General features: G+C 39.9%; 1 protein-coding gene across 1 annotated transcript in view; it reads left to right on the top strand.

Moving 5' to 3' along the window:
- The window catches only part of SSU72 (SSU72 homolog, RNA polymerase II CTD phosphatase), a 28,864-nt gene extending 12,323 nt beyond the window's left edge, over nucleotides 1-16,541 (top strand). The window contains exons 3-5 of the mRNA XM_054849341.1: nucleotides 13,244-13,383; nucleotides 14,768-14,886; nucleotides 15,945-16,541. Coding sequence (XP_054705316.1) covers nucleotides 13,244-13,383; nucleotides 14,768-14,886; nucleotides 15,945-16,046 — 361 coding nt within the window. The 3' untranslated portion in view covers nucleotides 16,047-16,541. The remainder of the gene's footprint in view (nucleotides 1-13,243; nucleotides 13,384-14,767; nucleotides 14,887-15,944) is intronic.
- The last annotated feature ends 1,758 nt before the right edge of the window (nucleotides 16,542-18,299 follow it).

Here is an 18,299-nt window from a genome sequence, read left to right as displayed (position 1 = left end):
GTTACTTGGTATCAGCCACAGAATTGATAAGCTGATTGCTGAAATACTGCATATACATTGTAATGTGAGTGCTTTGCTGGATTCTGCTCGAGGCAAGAAATAGAATTGCATGTCAGACCAAGGTCAGACTACCTTACAAGTCGATAAGAAGAATAGAGAATATTCAGTCTGAAGGGTAGAGTCAATAAGCAATCAATATTTTTAAATTGGGGACTAAAACTGAAAAGGAATTTTCATAACACACCTCCTAATAAACTAAAATTCTGTAAGTATACAGCTAGTCCAGGATTACATCTACCACCTTTTCCCACTTAGGCGTAGCATGTATTATAAGGATAGTAGTGTCTGTTTCAGCCTTGGGTTTAGTTTTTTAGAATTCCTGGGTTCATGTAGTCAGGTTCTTGAGAATTCTTGCTCTTGAACTGATCAGTTTGCTCTAATGTATGTTTTTAACATTGGAGTAAGCTGATGGGGAGTAAACTGTGAAGCCAGTTACTAAGTAGTGGGTTTATTCCATTTTCTTAGCCTGGTAAGTAAGGGAACAGATGTAAGGATTTCAATTTCTGATATAGTTAATCTAAAGCATAAACCAGACTTTTTTCTACACTTCAGATCTCTTAAATTGTTTGATTAAGCCCAACTGAAGGAAGGTCTTACATAGACTTTCATTTTCTTGAGGGGGGTATAGTATCAAATAATAGCTTGGATCTTGCTGCTTAGTTGTGTTTTCCCACTTTCAAGAAGTGGCTTATGATACTGATACCCAGATGATTCATGGCCTGAGCTAATGACCGTGCAGGCATTGATGGGGAAAAGCTGTTCAAAGAAATGTTGGCAGTGACAGGAATATCTTGTTCTAAACCACTTCCCCAGTTTCTTTTGAATACCATTTGTTCACTGCAGAAACTTCTGCCACCTGTAACAAAGCTCTGGGATCCATGATACTAGTATACATGATAGTAGTAATTCCTGACACTTCTCGATCACTGAATTGCCCAAATACACGGAGCATTTATATTGGACCACTTTACCGGAGGCTGTACAAAGCAACCTTGAGTTGCTTAATGGGGAAAGTTGCCACTGCATGGGTGGGCAGGAGGACTACTGAGATCCGCAGAGCATCTGCACCCTGCTTGTTGGGGCCATATAGCTCAATCTTGAGGAGTTAACTTAATTAAATTCCACTTCAGGTAAGCTCTTCATGCTTGTATTTATCTTACCTTTTCATTTGGTTTTCTTCATGGATTTTGAATCGATAAAGTTATCAGCTTCTGTTCTGAGCTGTTGTTCCAGTGGTCCAGTTTATCTCTCTAAACTCCTTTGGAATGTTTTATTTTAGGTGTGTTTGGGGTTTTGTGGGTGGTGGTTAGTTGTCGGGTTGTTTTTTTTTTTTGAAGCCTGACCTTGCAAAAGCTAAAAATGGTTGAAATCATGGCCTGCTGCATGCTGGTGGCCAAACTTCTTTTGAATGCAGTGCATCAAAAGTCTGTCTGTCTTTCTTTCTTAACATGTCTTTCAAAGTACTTTAGTACTCCTAGAAATTGAGGGAAGGGATGAGGATGCAAAGCAGTGTTTAAACTGGATTTGAACAATCTAAGAGGCACATTTCTGTGAATCTGTATGCTTCCAGCCATAAGCTGAATTCCAATCCCTTTTTCTCCATGAAAGATCATGAGACCAAAACACTTCACAGAATCTCAGGCCTTTCAAAGACAGCAGTTTTCGGTACTTTTTAGTTTGGCTTCTGATCAGACTGCCATTAATCTTAGTTTCATTCATATTAAAAATGGAATAGTAAAAATTCTTTAAAAATACATAAACTGTAGAAATGTATATTATTTAAATCTCATTTCCTCTGCATTTGAAATTCTGGGCTATGGCAGAAACTACAGACTCCAGTCTAATACTAAATGTTTTTCAGCATCTAAAGCATCCTCTGCCATCCTGTCTGTCTTCTAGGTAGTCTTTGGAAGATTTATTTCCTTAACCAAGGTGAGTCCTGAACACATTCTCTAAAGAATTCTGACTAAAGGGTCCTGTCTGAGGCTGATAACTATTGTAAAATCCATTTAGAATTTGAGTGATTTCATTGACTCTGTTTCAGTCATAACGTATCAACTCTTGTGAATGAACACATACATTTGAATCTTTAAGTGTCTTTAAAGGGCATTCTGGGCAGTAAAGGTGGCTCTTAGATCTGAGACTTCACATATTTGAATGGACGTTAAAAATACGGCTACTTGAATGTCTAGCCAAAATATGTCCCTGCCATCTGCTGGCCTCCTGAATGCACCATGCACAATTAGCATTGCTTAAATAACGTTTTGCTGCATAAGCAGATCATAATGCATTGGCTCTGTTGCTTGAGATGCAGCACGGGAAGCTTTCCTTAGCAGTAAATGCAGCAAGACATTCATATTGTTTGCTCTTTGCACAGCTGACTTCCTAGCATGGGCTTTCTTGGTTTATAGACTATCATCTTGGTAAGGGACTTTATACAAGGGTGAGTAAAAAAATTTGCTGCTTCCGCTCTTGGGTGTTGGCTTAAATCCCACTCAGTCCTGTTGTAATCTGTAGTTGATAAAACTTAAAAGCGGTCCGCAGCATAAAAGTGAACATAGCTACGTTTAGTCCTAGTTTGGCAATTTCATCCTGGATTTGAATGAGGGGAGAGAAGTGACAGTGGACTACTGTTTCTTGCCTTGAAGAGGTTACCTCAGATTAACACAAAACTACTTCTGCGCCAACGTAAGGTGTGCTTATACATTATTTTTTTTCCCTATATTGATTCCAAAACAGCTTCCACCTTCAGGGTAGTGAGTATGATTTCTTCCACTAGCATTAGTTGCAACACAGTAAAATCTCTGTGCCTGACTTCTGGGATGTTTATGCCATTTTTCTTGGATATGGAGAAAGATCATGAAAACGTTTAACAGATGGACTGAAGGCATATTTCCACGCAAAGTTAGCAGATACGTGTTTCCCCTTCTTGTTCTTTGTTCTTATGTTTGTAACTAAAGATACGGATTTTTTTGCCAGAGCATTTTATCTTGCAGGGTTTTCTGCTTAAACTTTTTGTGTGGAGTATTAGTGGCATGCCTGCCACCTTTTAAAAGGGTAGAGCTTTTAGGTGTAAATCACATTTATTTCCATCTGGGCAAAGCTCGCATTCTCTTGCTACCAGTATTGCTTCTTGCTAAAGCTCCAAGTTAAGCAACTCTAATTGAATCTTGTAGAATCATAGCTTCTACTTTTATTAAAGCATCTAGAAACTTGCAGCAAAACCAACAGCTTAAGTTCTAGAAGATAGCTTTGAAAAATAATACTGTGAAGAAAGAAATTTGATGTAGTTTACTGAGAAGACATAAATTTTCATAGTTCTAACAATTAATTTTGATGCTTTTGACTTTAGAATGATCATGTTCATGTAACAAACCTTTTAACACTTGGGTATGGAAGAGCAAGTGAAAGTTTGATGCTTCATCATTTTTGTTTAATGACTGATCTTAAAAAATTTTCAGTACTGCCAAAGGTCCAAGTCGTAGAAGTTGAGTGAACTGTGCTGAATTTTTCTGATAATCTGTATCTGAGATTGGTTATATGTCACCTACTTCCATGAAGCATTTTGAAAACTCACTTCTGTGTAGCTTGCCCCATGTCCACATAGTATGGCATAGAACATCTTTCAGCTACTTAGAGGAGCATTTTGAAAACTTCTAACAGATAGAAATGAAAGATTGTTTGGAAACCTTGGATGCATTTGGAAACATGATCAATAACCTGCATCTTGATAGAAGGAAGATCAGAAAAATGTGAAAGGTAAGAGAAATCTGAGTAATGTGGCCATTGTAACTGTTTTCCACTGGTCATACTCCTCCTGCTCTTAGAGTATAAAAGAGTGCATGCAGACATGTGCTTCGAGCATTGGTGGAATGACTCAGATCACAGTGTTTTGTGAAGAACAGCATGTATCTTTCTATGTATTTCAAATATAATTGTTTTGGCACTTGAGGATCCAAGTGCCAGATTTACTCAGCTAGAGTAAATGTAGCAAGATTTCAGCAATGGACTAACATAAAGTATAAGTATTCAGCAGTGCAAATTAGATGTCTAGCATGGGAATGGCAGGAGAGGTGTGTGCCAGTTTCTTGCTTTCCATCTCAGTAGAAACAAGTTGGCTGACCAACTGTACTTATAAAATCCCACTCCATATATAGTTTCTGGCGTGGAATTCTTGTTGGAAGATCTTGTTCGTGTATGCTGCTAGCATACATGCAAGAAGTGTCTGAAGGGCTTCGTATCCCGGATGGAGCTCAGTCAGCCCTGAGAAATTCATGTACGTGAGAGCTCTTTTCCAAAAAACTTGGCAATAAACTTCTGAAAGTCAGCAAAAGAGAGAATTGAATATAAATAGAAATATGTATTTAGGCGCTTACCTTTCCTGAACGTGATGCTGCTACTTTATGTGATACTTATTTTTGACTAATTTGATACAAAGTAGTGAAAGTAGTGCTAAAATTGGAAGTAGTATTAATTACTGAAGCCTCTGTTTTCAGGATGTGTGAAAGAAATTCTGACTGTCTTGCTGCCGTATACCTCTAACTGACATAGCATAGATACCATTTCAGGAAGAACCCCCGAAGTGATTAAAGTACTGTTTTCAGGAGACAGTGAGTTGGGTTGGGGGTAAGGGAGAGAAGGGGTTCTAGCTTTGTTGCTGCCAAGTGACCGACTTGGAAATCTTCAGTATCTTTAGAATTTAATGTGAGAATCAAGATATACTAACAATGAGCGTGAGAAGGGCTTGTTGTGAGAAGTATTTACCCAAAGCACACAAATTGTGTGTATGTAAGCTTTGCAAAATTGGTTGTTAATCAGACTGTGGATTAACCACATTCCTCTGTTCCTCAGTATCCTGTTTGTAGTGTTGTGCTAAGGAATGTTTGCTGCAGACCTCATCCGGCGTGTTTCTTGCTCTGCATGCTGCTGTTTAAAAGTGGTCCTGCTGTCTTTATGAATGTGTTCTCAGGTTTCCCAGATGTGTTAAATGAAATGGCTTAATTGATTTAAGCTTTGTAATACTTGTGTTTTGCTTTATCTGAATTACCCTATCCAGCTATAACTCTATTTAGTTGAAAATTACTTTTGATTTCTACAGTACAAAGCAGCGACAACAATGGAAAACAATTTGAAAACAGTTGTTGCAGACTCTCTTTCTCTGAGATGTTAAATGGACAAACCTCTCTCCTCACAGCTCCCTCAGAGTACTTCCCCCCACCCAATCCTACATTTGCTGCTCATCTTCTGAAATCTGGCACTTGTTTCTAAGCCTGAGAAGAGCATCCAAAAGTAATGTGTGACACTCACAAATCCTCTTGTGATTCCCTCTTGCTTGCTTACTGGTCCTGAGCATGGTTTCTGTATTCCTTTGTTAGATGTCCATGTCACGTACTGGACTTACCATTAGTTGGAGCTATCTTGGCCAGTGACCAAGATACTGTGGATTCCAGCAATCAAAATCAAACTCCTCTTGAAGCACACACTTGGATGAAGTGCAGAGTCAACTGTTCGATGGCATAGTCAAAAATGCCGTATCTTTGAAGTCATCTTGTTGGGCTCTCTCTGGTATGTCTGCGATAGTCCTTCTCCAACTCTTTGGCAGTGGACTTTGCCGTTGCGCCCTTTCTTTTCCCCTTTGACAGCTTGTATCTGCCCAGTTTCATCCTCAAATATAGTTTCAGGTGTTCAGCACCAACAAGTCATCGTGTGGCACTTGAGCTCTAGGCGTCTTTCAGTGATGTGTGGGTGTGTAGCCCTCAGCTTTAGGGCTCATCCAGGCTTGAAGAAATGAACATGGCTAGCATGGTGTTATGTTTGGACCAACTACTGTGAGGATGCTCAGTTGGATTTTATCTGTGCAGCGTGTAGCTTAGAAATGCGATGTAGTTGTCCTTAGCAATGAAAAACAAGTGACGTTTCAGTTCTTTGCAAGTCGTTAATGCAGGCACAAATGTTATCAGAAATGTTACTTAAATTAGTATTTTTGTGATATTTTGGGATGGCATATTCTCAGTGTTAACACTGTAAGTTACACAGTGCCACAGAAGACTTGTGAACAAGCTCTGGTTAGTACTAAAACCACACAATTTCAATGACAAATGAAAGGCAGTTTGCACTCTGGATGTGGAATGTAGGCAGTTCTTGCAATCATAATCACAGTTGCTTGGAAAGTAGAATTTGTAGTGCTGGTGCCCCTTTTCAGTCGTTTATCCCCTGTAAAAGGAAGTGATTCTGAAGGTGGAAGAAGGTTGGGCAGTCTCACCCCACGCACACGCTTCCTTTCATGAAATGTCTAGTTCCTAGGCATTTTGCCTAGCAGGGTTTAACACAACACATCTTATGTTTATAATAGAGATACTAGTAAATAAGATGATATGGAAGAGACCTGCAAATGCCATTCGTACTAGTGTGAGAAGTACTCTGCTCTGCTGTATTTTCACAAAGAAGAATTGCAGTATTTGAGTATGATGACAGCTGCACCGAAATGAATAATCAGCACGTCAGATTTGTTTGAAGACGTAGAAGCTTTGGGTGCCAGCCATTACTTAAAATGGTTTTTTCCTAAAAAGCGTGTATACATTTTAGCAAATGTAGTTTGCCCAATTATGTTTAATAAATTGATCTCTAGTAGATTTTAGATGACTATGTAATTAATTTATATACCCCAAAACTTTCAGCTCAAATCACTTTTAGGTTTCAGTTTCACCTGGGAGTTAAAATGAAACTTACTGAATACTTTAATCAGTAAGAGATCATTTTTCTCTTATACAGGATTTTAGCTTAAGTAGGTCAATATATTGGTATATAAATTGTATAAGGTAACATTTATCTAAGTTTAGTAATCTGCAGACTACTCATCTTGATGGGACCTGGTTGGATGCCCTTATGCCAAGAGGAGAGAAAGGGATATTTTAGATTTTTTTTTTTTCCATGGAAGGTGGAAAAATTAAAACAGAGCAGCTAGGCCACAGATATGCCACATTTCTTTCCACCATCAAGGAAGACTTTCTACCTTGATGACCTTAGATGTAGATGTTTACATACAGCCTTCTAAACCTGCATGGTTGAATGAATCTGAATTTCTTCTTAAGGTATGAAAAATACTTCTGAAAGTAAATTGCCTATGTGCAACGATTGCCATAGCTAAAATGCAGCTCTGTAAGCAATAGTGGTAAGAAATTAAAGAAGCCTTTGTCTTAAAATGCAGCATCAAAGGAGTAGGCATGAAATTTAGTTTTGTTGCTTGCATTTCTTACATGGTGCTTGGTATCCAGGTGGTGTTTTACAAGTTCTGAAATACACAGTCCTTTATAAATACGCAACTTAGATGACCTAAGATGATGGTCATTTCTGTCTACCCATTCCTTGAATATCAAGCCCTGGTGAATTCTGATTGCAGTTGGACACTGAGCTCTGCAAAACAATGGTTTAGTGGGAAACACACCTCACCTGGCTATGTCCAACTCTGATTGTAGTCCATCCTGTTTCCCTGAATTTCTCATTCAGAATTTTGCAGTCTTGTATCTCAAAACTGAGGTGGTAGGTGGAGGCCCCATCATCCTAGTTACTGGGGAAAAAAACCTCACCATTAACTAGATTTATTCCCAATGAAGTTAATGGCTATTTTTGATTCCTACTGCTCTGGGAAAAGCAGCAGGGATCTTGTACTCTGACAGGTCCGAATGTGTCTACTGTTGTGCAGTGTACCTCTTTCAACCTTTAACTGTCTGATCTTGGGATTTATCAAAGCCTCCTGGTTTTTTCTTTGCTAATCTGTTACTTTTTGTCAACCTCAAGTACAGGTTCTCTAAACATAATCCATAATAATTTCTGTGCAGGCTAGTTGCTTTCTGTACCCTGTATCTTGCCATATGCTTTGTGCCCTAACAAGAGTATCTGTTTATATTTAATGCAAATAAAACTTGGTTTTCTTGCGTAAATTCCTATTAGCTTGTTTGGTGATAAAAATGCTCCAGTTGCAGCCAGTACTTTATCTATTTCTGAGCTTGCTTGCTTCTTGCTGTCCTCTTACACTTCTACTTGAGAAGCGTATTCAACATAAAACCTTGATGTCTGAAAGTGGCAGAAGGTCTAAGGCTGGGTTGGGTGTGACACATAGAGAGGACTTCATACTGGACGGGAGGGGGGCAGAATTGTTGGTGGAAAGTCAAATCTGATGCATTTGGCTATTGTTTTAATGCAAATTATTTAGTACTCTTCCAGGTGCTGGCAGTCCACTTTAATATTGATGTATTGAGGGAATTAGTTTCAAGGTGTAGTTCTTCAGGGAATACACCACATTTTATCCAGGAGCTATTAAAAAAAACCAAACAAAACTGTCTATCCCTGCAGAGAAACTCCACGTTGCTTTTCCACTAGATTCTGCTCTTTAGTGTGAAGAGAATGCCTAGACTCCCTTGAATTCTTCCTAGACAAATTTACAAGTTGTTCTAAAGACCGTCTTAGTTTCCTAAAAAGTTGGCTTCCGAAATAGAACTTGGAATAACGGCTGTTCCCAAATATGGCTAAACGGAGGAATGAGTGTATTGTTCCCAGGCATGGATGGGGAGATAGCGCTAACATTTGAGTCATTAAAAAAATTAATTATACCATGAGTGGTTTTTATCTAACTGTATGAGCATATCCAATACAACTTTAACAGTTAAAAAAAATGCAGACCAGACCCTGGAAAAACTAATTAGGAGAGATTCTAAATGTACTAGAGTATGTGCTTGAGTGTTTGGGGTTTTTTCCCAATTAATTTTCATAGTACCTGAATGGAATAATACGTAGCATCTATAGGAGAGATTTTTATTGTCGTTATTGTTCTAAGTCTGCCTGTCGCTTCTTTGTAACATGTTTACCCAGCTGACCTCTGACAGACACGATCATCCTACAACGTTAAGAGGCTGACTAATGTCAGAAAAAAGCTACATGCACTTAATTTTTTTTCCCCCTAGATTTTTTTCGTAGTAAATTTCCAGCAATAGTTCTCATGAAATTATAGCCAGAAATACCTTTCAGGTTTGTAAGGATCCGATTTCCTAACAAAAACAGCAATCTACATTTTATTGAATTTCATAGTCTGGTAACCACCAAATCTTTGCCGCTCTATTCAACTGCACAAGAAACACAATCAGCAAAGCAGGAAGTTGGATATTGGTGAAAGCAATGCAATCGTTAGGGTTATCTTCCACCGTGGGAGCGGTGCGTATGGACACTGAAAAATAGTGTTCTGGGGTAGGGAAAACTTTTAATTTTTTTAAATTTTAGCCTCATTGTAGGCTTTATGACATACAGGGCAGGTTTGGGGAGGTGAGAGCAAGAAATTAATCATTATCAATGTGTGAAGATAATAATGACAATATATTGAACAAGAAGACACTTCTGCTTCTCAGGATTATCTGCATTATTCTATAGCCGTTCTCCCCTATGCCAGTTTCACTTCAAAAAAGCTCCTGTTCACGGTTTTTACCAAGACTTACTCATATCTTGCAAAGTGGACCTGTTAAACAGATAGTTCAGTGCAGCGGTGGAAGATGGGTAAAACCAGCAAACAGACTTTCAGTTCTGTAAAACTGCTGAATATTACTAGTGTTTGGGGAGAATACTTTATACAGTATCTTAAATTGCAGTTGCTTTCAGTAGAGACTTTTGGAGAGAACTTGACAAACTCAGAAACATTTTGGTATTTTAGAACTTTTAAACTGTCCGGGAGGAGGGGAAAGGCAGTTAGAGAGGATACTGTGGATCGTTGCTATTTTCTTTGTTATTGTTGCACCGATTGACTTCCTGTGTGCATCCTTTTGTCACATAATATTGGCCAGAGGTTTTGAAGTTTGAAGTGCCCGGTTCAAAGGAAACGCTCGCATGAAAGGGCATCAGCAAAAGCAAACGCTGTATGTGTGAGAGGGAGGAGAGAATGCGTCAGTATTACTTGCTGATCTTCAGGCACTTGGTAGAATCGGCTGGTTCTTGCCTAGCGATCGAGATTTCCGAACAAAACCAGACCGATCGCTTGTGGGCTGTTAGGTACCGTCACTGCTGGCTGGGCTGCGCCGAGGGAGGCGGGAGGAGACTGTGCTGGCTGGGCTGTGTGCATCTTTCACTTAGTGCTCACAGGGAAAAGTTCCTCTCTGGGCCCCGTCAGTGAACAAATTACCGATGTGCTGGTTAGAGGGGTGAGGGGTGGGTAGCCGTGTGTGTTGGGCAGAGACGTCAAGTGGATGCTAAAAGGCATTTCTAGTGTCTGACTAGCATTTTAAATTTGGGTAGCAGAAGCTATAAAAACTTCAGGGGTTTAATCTAAACACACAAGTCGTGGGGTTTTTTTAAAAATACATATGTATCTTCATCACATATGTTATGGGATATCCTTATGTACAGGGAGAGAATGCACAGTCAGTAACAATAGAAATAGCTGGGTATAGCTGTCTCCATAAGAACGAACAACGATGCTGTGTCTATTGGAAAAACTCAACTTGTATTGCAACATCTCCTTTTTATATCAAGTCTTTCCATTACTGAGTTGTCATGCATAATTTCATTCCATTGTAGATCTGTTTAGCGTAGTTATTCCAATAAAGGTGATACCTGATTTGGACTCGCGGTAAAAATGTGACGGATTCACTATACCAATAGTTTGCAGTAGGTGAAGGCCTCTTAGATGTATGCGTGTTGCGTTGACTTTCTGAGCATGCTAGCATTAAGAAGGCTGCTGTGGCCAGACCACAGCACTGAAAGCCAGGTGAAAATTGTGTGGCTACCTTCTGAAGAAGTGACTGCTATAACGAAAGAGCAGAGATGCATAGGATAGGGAGCATGGAGTTGAAATGTGTTGGAAGAAAAGCAAAGTCTGACTTAAATGATCCAACATCTGGCAGTATGGTGAAAACCATTAATGAAGTTGTAATATCTTTGCATTTGCCTGAGCTCATGAAGAGAAAGAAGCTGGGTTATGATTACGCATTGAAAACAATCATGCAGATCACATCCCCCTGCTTGCTGAAAGGATGGTGCGCTGTTTTTTTTTCCGGGTGAAAAAGGTTTCAGACAACCAAATATGAAAGTGTCATGAATCTTAACTGCTTATTTCAGTCTCCTTTTATAGGCAGATGGACCCTTGGAAAAAAAATAGCTGTAAGTTGGCAGCAGAAAGCTCGACTGTGTGAAGCTGAAAGCTTGACTGTGTGGGTTTTTTGAATATGCGTAATTCTGTCTCCAAGCTCAGTCAGGAGAGCTAGGGGACAGATGCCAGCAACGTTTTATCCTAGAAAGGGAAAAAAAAGAACCCAAAAAAGTGTGTGGGATGTTGTGGATTTTTTTTCCCTTGAACCTGCATGATGTAGAAATGAGGACTACAGAGCCCAAAAGGGCTCACCCTTCTAATTGAACAAAGCAACGCAGCCAGATGTTTAAAGTATTTGGAAAATGGCTGTTGCAGTCATTTTCATGCTTTGCAAATAACCAGAGGTCTGACATGGCTACATTGAAGTGGATTTTTTTCCAAGCATGCAAACCTGAGGAGAGTTTACAGGGGTGCTGGGAGGAAGCAGCGGTTGCTGGTGTACGAGAGCTGCTTGTGAGATGGCTTTGGGCTATAAAAGACAGTTCTTTCATTATACAGGGAGAAATCTTTTGGGAAAGAAGAATGGTAAAAGGCTTGGGAGTGACCTAAAGAAAAGAAATGTAGTAGTAGTCAGTTGGCTGGGAGAGAATCGACAACATATTTGTGATAAAAAAGTATCATTCAGTTTGTGATTCAAAATCAGAAAATTTCTTAAGTAGTTAGATGATGTAGACACATAAGAGAACTGAACATATCTTCCATATACAGTAGAGTCTTCTAGGTAGAAAGATGAGTTGAATTTTTAATATAGTTTAAACACTTGAAAGACTGAAAAGCTTTGGAGGCTGTTTGCTTGAAAACTGTCCAAGAATGCTTTGAAGCGTATAGATCAGCAGGGGTAGGTCTGGTTACGTAGGGCAGTAGAACTTGGGATACCAGAGGGCAACTGCAAAAAGGTAGGCAGAAAGCTGCCGGTCTTTGTTACGACAGATTAGGACTGTTCTCTGAAAAGAATTAAGATACCTGCTAGGTATGTATATGATGTTTTCAACAAGGACATAAGTCAAGATGACCTCTTACATACTTGCTACTGAAGATGGAGATTTTTTTGCTCAGAATCCTTCTGTTATCTCAAGAAACTATACATCGTTATCCTTACTGCTATTTTAATTTAAAAATATGTACTTGGATGGCTAAAAATACTGCTGCTTCAAAGCAAGGAAGAGATGCCTCAGTTTCAAGCCTTTCTTAATTCAGACCTTTCCTGATATTCCTAATTTACCCATAAAACTTTGCCTTCGGAGGGAGTTTGGTTTTAGTCAAGTGCGCGGATTTATGTGACAGTCAACCTTGGTGTGCTCCTAATGAAACTGTATGTCCCAGAAGGCTGAGAAGACAGTGGGATGAGTGAATCCTGTCTGAAAGCGGGATACAGGATGTAAATTTGAGCCTCAAGGTTACAGCACCAGCATAAATATAGCTACCCAGCAGCATAACGGATTCCTTTCGCACAGTGACTGAAGTTCTGACAGGCATAAAGTCAGTGTTTTTTCTTCATTCCCATTTATATAGCTTGGCTATTTTTAAAGGATGATGCTTCTGTGATTTATTTCATTTTCCTTGGCAGTTCAGTTGCGTAAACCCGAGGCCTGAGTGGGGCTTCATGCAGATGTGCGGTTGACACTAGAAGCGCCATATAATTGACTTTCAAGAGAGAGGCCCCCGGAGCGAGGGGCAGTGACTTCAGTGAATGTAGGACATTCTGCTCACACAAACAGCTAAGTCTGCGTGTTCTAAGCGTTATGGATATAAAAATAGTTGCCCAAGAAAAGTTGTCCTTCTGAGTAACTCGGCTCTTCTGAGGGCCTTTTAAAGCTGTCTCTGCCATTGTATTAATGACAGCGACAGGCCTCCGAAAACCAGAAAGTGCATGAATGACCCTGATCGGGGATCGTGCTGCCGCCTTAGGAGTCTATTTGGTGGTCACTGATCTTTGTATTTGTAAACAGGAAGAATCTTATTTTAAAGATACAGTGATAATTTAACTTGTGATGGTCATTTGCTCAAAACCATGACTTTTCTTAAAGTAAAGGTACTTAACTCAAGCGACTTCAGATACACACAGAATGGGATTTTACACATGTTGGACAGAAATAAGAGAATCAAGCCACGACCAGAAAGATTCCAGAACTGCAAAGATGTTTTTGATTTGATCCTAACGTGTGAAGAAAGAGTCTATGATCAAGTAGTAGAAGGTAAGGACCTTGAACTGATAAGCTAAGTTAACTTTGAGTGCCTTTTTTTTTTTTTTTACCCTCCCCCTCAAGTTCTTCACAAATCTGGAAACATCTCTGTCTCCTCTGACTACCACTGCTGGAACACCAGCAGGGACAAGAGCTCACAGTCCATTGGTGTAGACTTTATGTACCAGAGAAGTGATGGCTAAATGCTTATTTCTAAAAGATGCTGGTGTTGGCAGCTACACAGAATGTGTCTGCATAGTAGTTTTAAGGGCTGATGTAAGGAAATTGCAAGCATTTGGAGAAACTCAAATACACGTTTGGTTTGAAAATGCTCATGGATCTAGCAAACTAGCAGGTCATATGCGATGAGTGTTTTTTCACCCTGGGTTAATGGAGAAACAAAGGCCAAGCTGTCTTCCTTATGCAACTTGTCTTCCACAGAGACGGGAAGGGTTCCTGTGCCCTACCAAGCAGTTTATCCACAACAAATGCCACCAGTACAGGTGGAGAAACTCTTCTTGAGCACGGTTAACACTCTACAAACACGCTAGGACTTTGTCCTTAAATGAGTCAGTGAGATAAGCCAGAAGAATCTCAGCTGGGGATTGGGTTCTGCATGAACACAGTGCAGCAAGCTTGGTGTGAACTCACTGGAAGTCCTGGGGTTTCAGCAATGACTCAGGGCTCTCCACCCAGGAGCTCTCCCTGGAAATGCTGGATTCGGGCTTATGTGAGGTTTAAGGTGTTTCCTTTACCTTGAAAGACCAGCCTGCTGCATTAGTATCATACAGATAGTTTAAAAGGTTGCTGCCTTGCCTTTTCAGTCCTCAGTGGTCATGTCACAAGCAGTACAGAACATGATACATTTGGGCTTCTGCAAGCTGAGCAATTAGTGTTCCGAATCCTAAGTGTTTGAAATGTATTGGTAAGTTCTGAGAGCAGCTGCCCTGGTACTTGAATGGATCTTCAGCATGTCTTGCATAGAAAGCAGCTTTCCTGCTGATGTTCAGGTGAGTATCCTGAGGAAGGGAGGTGAAGAGCAACCACTTGCTAGTTTTCCAGTTGTGCATCTCTCTAACTTCATGGTAATGCCCTTCATAATTGACCAGTGAAAGGAAGAAGGCTTGAGGAACTTTTCTTGAGCAGGGCAAATAAACTGTCATGACCCTTCCACAAAACTGTACTCTTTTGTCTCCAAAATTCCTCTCTCATTTTTTAAATGAGAGGGACTATTGTTTAAGACAATATTAAATAAGCAATTTTCTAAAAACAAATTTGGAAAAGGCAGAGGTGGACAATGTATATGTATTTTTAAAAATCTTACCAATACTCTGTGTAAAATACAATACCGTTCCACCCAAAATTTTGCTGTTACGTGTGTTTTGTTTTCAACTAGATTTAAATTCCAGAGAGCAGGAGACGTGTCAGCCAGTACATGTGATCAATGTGGACATTCAGGATAACCACGAGGAGGCAACCCTGGGTGCTTTCCTTATCTGTGAGCTCTGCCAGTGTGTAAGTAGAGGCCTCATTGCCTATGGATACCTTGGATCCAGCTGACTGCCATGGGGTTGGGGTTTGCTTAGTACTACTTAAAGGTGCTACATGTCACAAAAGTTGTTTTAAGTCAAGAGAGGTCTTAAGTTTCCAAATTCTCGTGGTTGTTTTTGGAGCTGTTGTGCAAACAGAGGAATTGTAACAGAGTTCATGGTTTCCGAAGTGGACTCTCTGTGTGTGCGCTCAAAACCAACGCGTTGATAGCTTACGTGTCGCGCGCAGTGCTTTGCAATACTGCTTTTCCGTTACACGTGTCGAGCCCATACTCAAAACACTGTTTATGGCAAACCCATCCATTTCAAAAGCAGTTGTAATAGGGGGTATTTAAACATCAGCGTTGCATTCTGGATCACGATATACGTGATCCAGACATCCTACGTAGGTGTATTTCATAGTTCCACCTTGTTGTGTGTATGATGTGGAAATAAAAACTGGTGCCTCCTGTCATCCGCATTTGGGGGCCCAAGCGCTTGAAGTAAGACTGAAATAAGCTGTGCTCAGAACAGTCGATGTAACTGTGAAGAGAACAGAGAAAGGATCTGTGTCCTTTTACAGCGTGCAAGTTGATGAGTTCACCTAGTCCAGTGTGGCAACAGACTTTTTTTTTTTTGTTACTCGAGCCTGTGTGATCTATTCTGGTCTTAAATCCTTTCCCCGATTCAAAAAGCCTAAGAGGGTTCAAGGACTTGAAACTTTAGCCATCTGTTCAGTGTGCTTGTAACTATTCTGAAGCTTCCATTTGTTATCTAGTGAGGATGGATGTTGCCTCCTCAACAAAGTACTAGTGAAGTGTCAGTTCAGTGGGTTGGAGAGGGAAGGATATGCAGGTAACCGTGATGTGGAAGATGTATAGGTTTGGGAATGCTGGGAATCGCAATAAAGCACCCAGGGCTGCGCTATTTGGTACAGTCTGCTGGTTTAGATTTCACAGTGAGCCAAAAGCATTGAATTATTACAGTTTTCTAAACTACATCATATCCTTGGAGTCCGGTTGCTTAGTATTTTTTCTCTTCTAGATACAGCACACAGAAGACATGGAAAATGAAATAGATGAGCTGTTACAGGAATTTGAAGAGAAAAGTGGAAGGACTTTTCTTCATACTGTCTGCTTTTATTAAAGCACATCTGTCTCTTAGGCCTTAATACAGATGAGGGAAGCATGTGTTTAAAGTTTTGATTATACTGTATTTTCCTGGAAAATTAATATTGATCTTTTTTGTTTAAAAACTCTTTTTTTCAGTGTCTTTTTGTTTTGTTTCAGGTATTCTGTCACAGGTAGGCAGAGATACTGGTGGGGCTTGTACATATGAGATGATTAAAAGTATACACAAAGGCCACCTATTTAAAAATGAAAATCAAGATTTCCTTTAAATCCTACTTTAATTATTACAAGTAGGTTTTTAATTATAAAGAGAATGTTTCTTGAATATAAGTTTATAATGTATTTTTCCAGCTTACAAATTTATTTTATTTCAGTTGTGCTTTTTTTTTATTTTAATGTGACAGAATGGCTGAACCATGTGAGGATATGAATGGAACAATGAAAAACGAGTATCTGTATATTATTAGATATAAAGTTGGAAGCATCCAATAAAAATGAAAAAAACCTGTAAGTTTGTCTGTTTTCAAAATAGAAGCTAAGTGAGCGTGACTGAAGTAGCACAGGAATGCTCATTCATCCTAAGTGTCTTGGGGAGGGTGGTGACAGCAAGATGATCTTGATAGGCATCAAAAGACCTGAACCGTGTCCCTTGTGCGGAGAGGACAGCTGTGGGTTTGGGCAGCTCATAAGGACGTTTGGTCCTGTGTTGAACTAGGGTGAACTGCTTTCTGTGCATGAATTAGGGCACCGCCAGGAAATGTTTTGGGGTCTTAATTGCTTTTGAGTTATCATGTGTAAGATTAACAGGACTGAGGCTGTAACCGTAGCAGTCACAGCCAGTTGTATATGGATGGGGAGAAATGGCAAACTCCACTGTCAATGGAAATGGTGTAAAGCTTTTTTTTAACTGAAGTATCTTTTGAATAGAAGCATTCTCCTCCCATACAGCAATAATAAACATGCTTGTCACAGCTCCAAATCCAGAAACTGAGTATGTATACAAACAGAGCAAAAGCTCAGACTTCTCTTTGTTCAAACTGATACGAGTTAAAAGTGAAAACAAAGCAAATTATTAGACATTCAGAATGTGAATGGTAAAGTGCTGCTGCTTGCAGGCAAGAGAAGATGTTAAAAGTTGTTTCGTAAAGGAACTTGTAAATGGTTTGGAGCAAATGAGATCTGTGTGCTCTTTCATAGTTGGATATGTGAGGACAACATTTTAAACATCATGTTAAAAGTGAAGTAGCATGAAATGGGGTTTGAGCTCCTGGCTTCTCTCATTCTGTCACTGACCTGACAGCTGACACGAATCACCTAATTTTCCTCACCTTTAATCATTTTGCATGTGCAGGAAGTGAGTGCTGAGTACCTTCTCTCAACTGAGGGCGACGTTACCCATCTATGCAGACAACTTTGGCTGTGTATGTAGAATGTCATATGGCAATGCTACTTAACCTCTTGCAGCGAACACCCGTGCATATATTAAAAGGCATCTGCTCCACGCCTCAGAACTGCAAGTTCACGTCTGAAAATACTTCTTTGCAGTTGCAAATTTTTGAAGTCTGTTGTCAGGCCCCTCTCTCTACTCCTGAGATGGGGGGGGGGTTGGCTGTGATTTCAGCTGCCTTGTGGGAGAACTTAGACCTCTGCCAGCTCAATCTGTGTCCTGGACGGTGTCCAAATGGGGCACTGCATCACACTCGGGTCCCAGGAATGTTTAATATCCCTGAATTACCTGTGCTGTTTTTTCTTGTCTGTTAAAAATACATAAAGCAAAAAATTTGTGGAGAATGAAGGAATAGATGAGAACAATTAGGGGATGGGGAGTTCAAGCAGCAGCTGTGATAAGGTTTGCAGGGCGTATGTCTTCCGATTGGCTTGTCCTGTCCCATTTTGTTTCTGGAGACTCCGTATTTGAAGGATTTCATTCAGCCTCCTCATTTCTGCTCATGTGTCTGATACCATCGCTTGTTACCATGGGGATATTTACAGCCAAAGGAAGATGATGATGCTGTAAGGACTGAACTGCTTTAGTTGATATCTTTAAAAAGGCATTTCAAGCAAGCACAGTACTGAGTATTTTGAGCAGTTTTCCTTCCCTATACAGTATCAGTACCAAGTCTACTCTGTGCCAAGGTGAAACTTGGAAAGTGTTTGAAAATGTTTTCTACTTTCACTGTAATTCATCCTAAACAGAGTTCTTTGTTATTTTACAGAAAGGCGGTAAAAACCCAAACAGGATTTTTTTTAACCCGTGCTTTGTGTGTAT

Source organism: Grus americana, chromosome 21, assembly GCF_028858705.1.
Source record: "Grus americana isolate bGruAme1 chromosome 21, bGruAme1.mat, whole genome shotgun sequence".
Taxonomy (NCBI): Eukaryota; Metazoa; Chordata; class Aves; order Gruiformes; family Gruidae; genus Grus; species Grus americana.
This window is presented reverse-complemented; position numbering and strand designations above follow the sequence as displayed.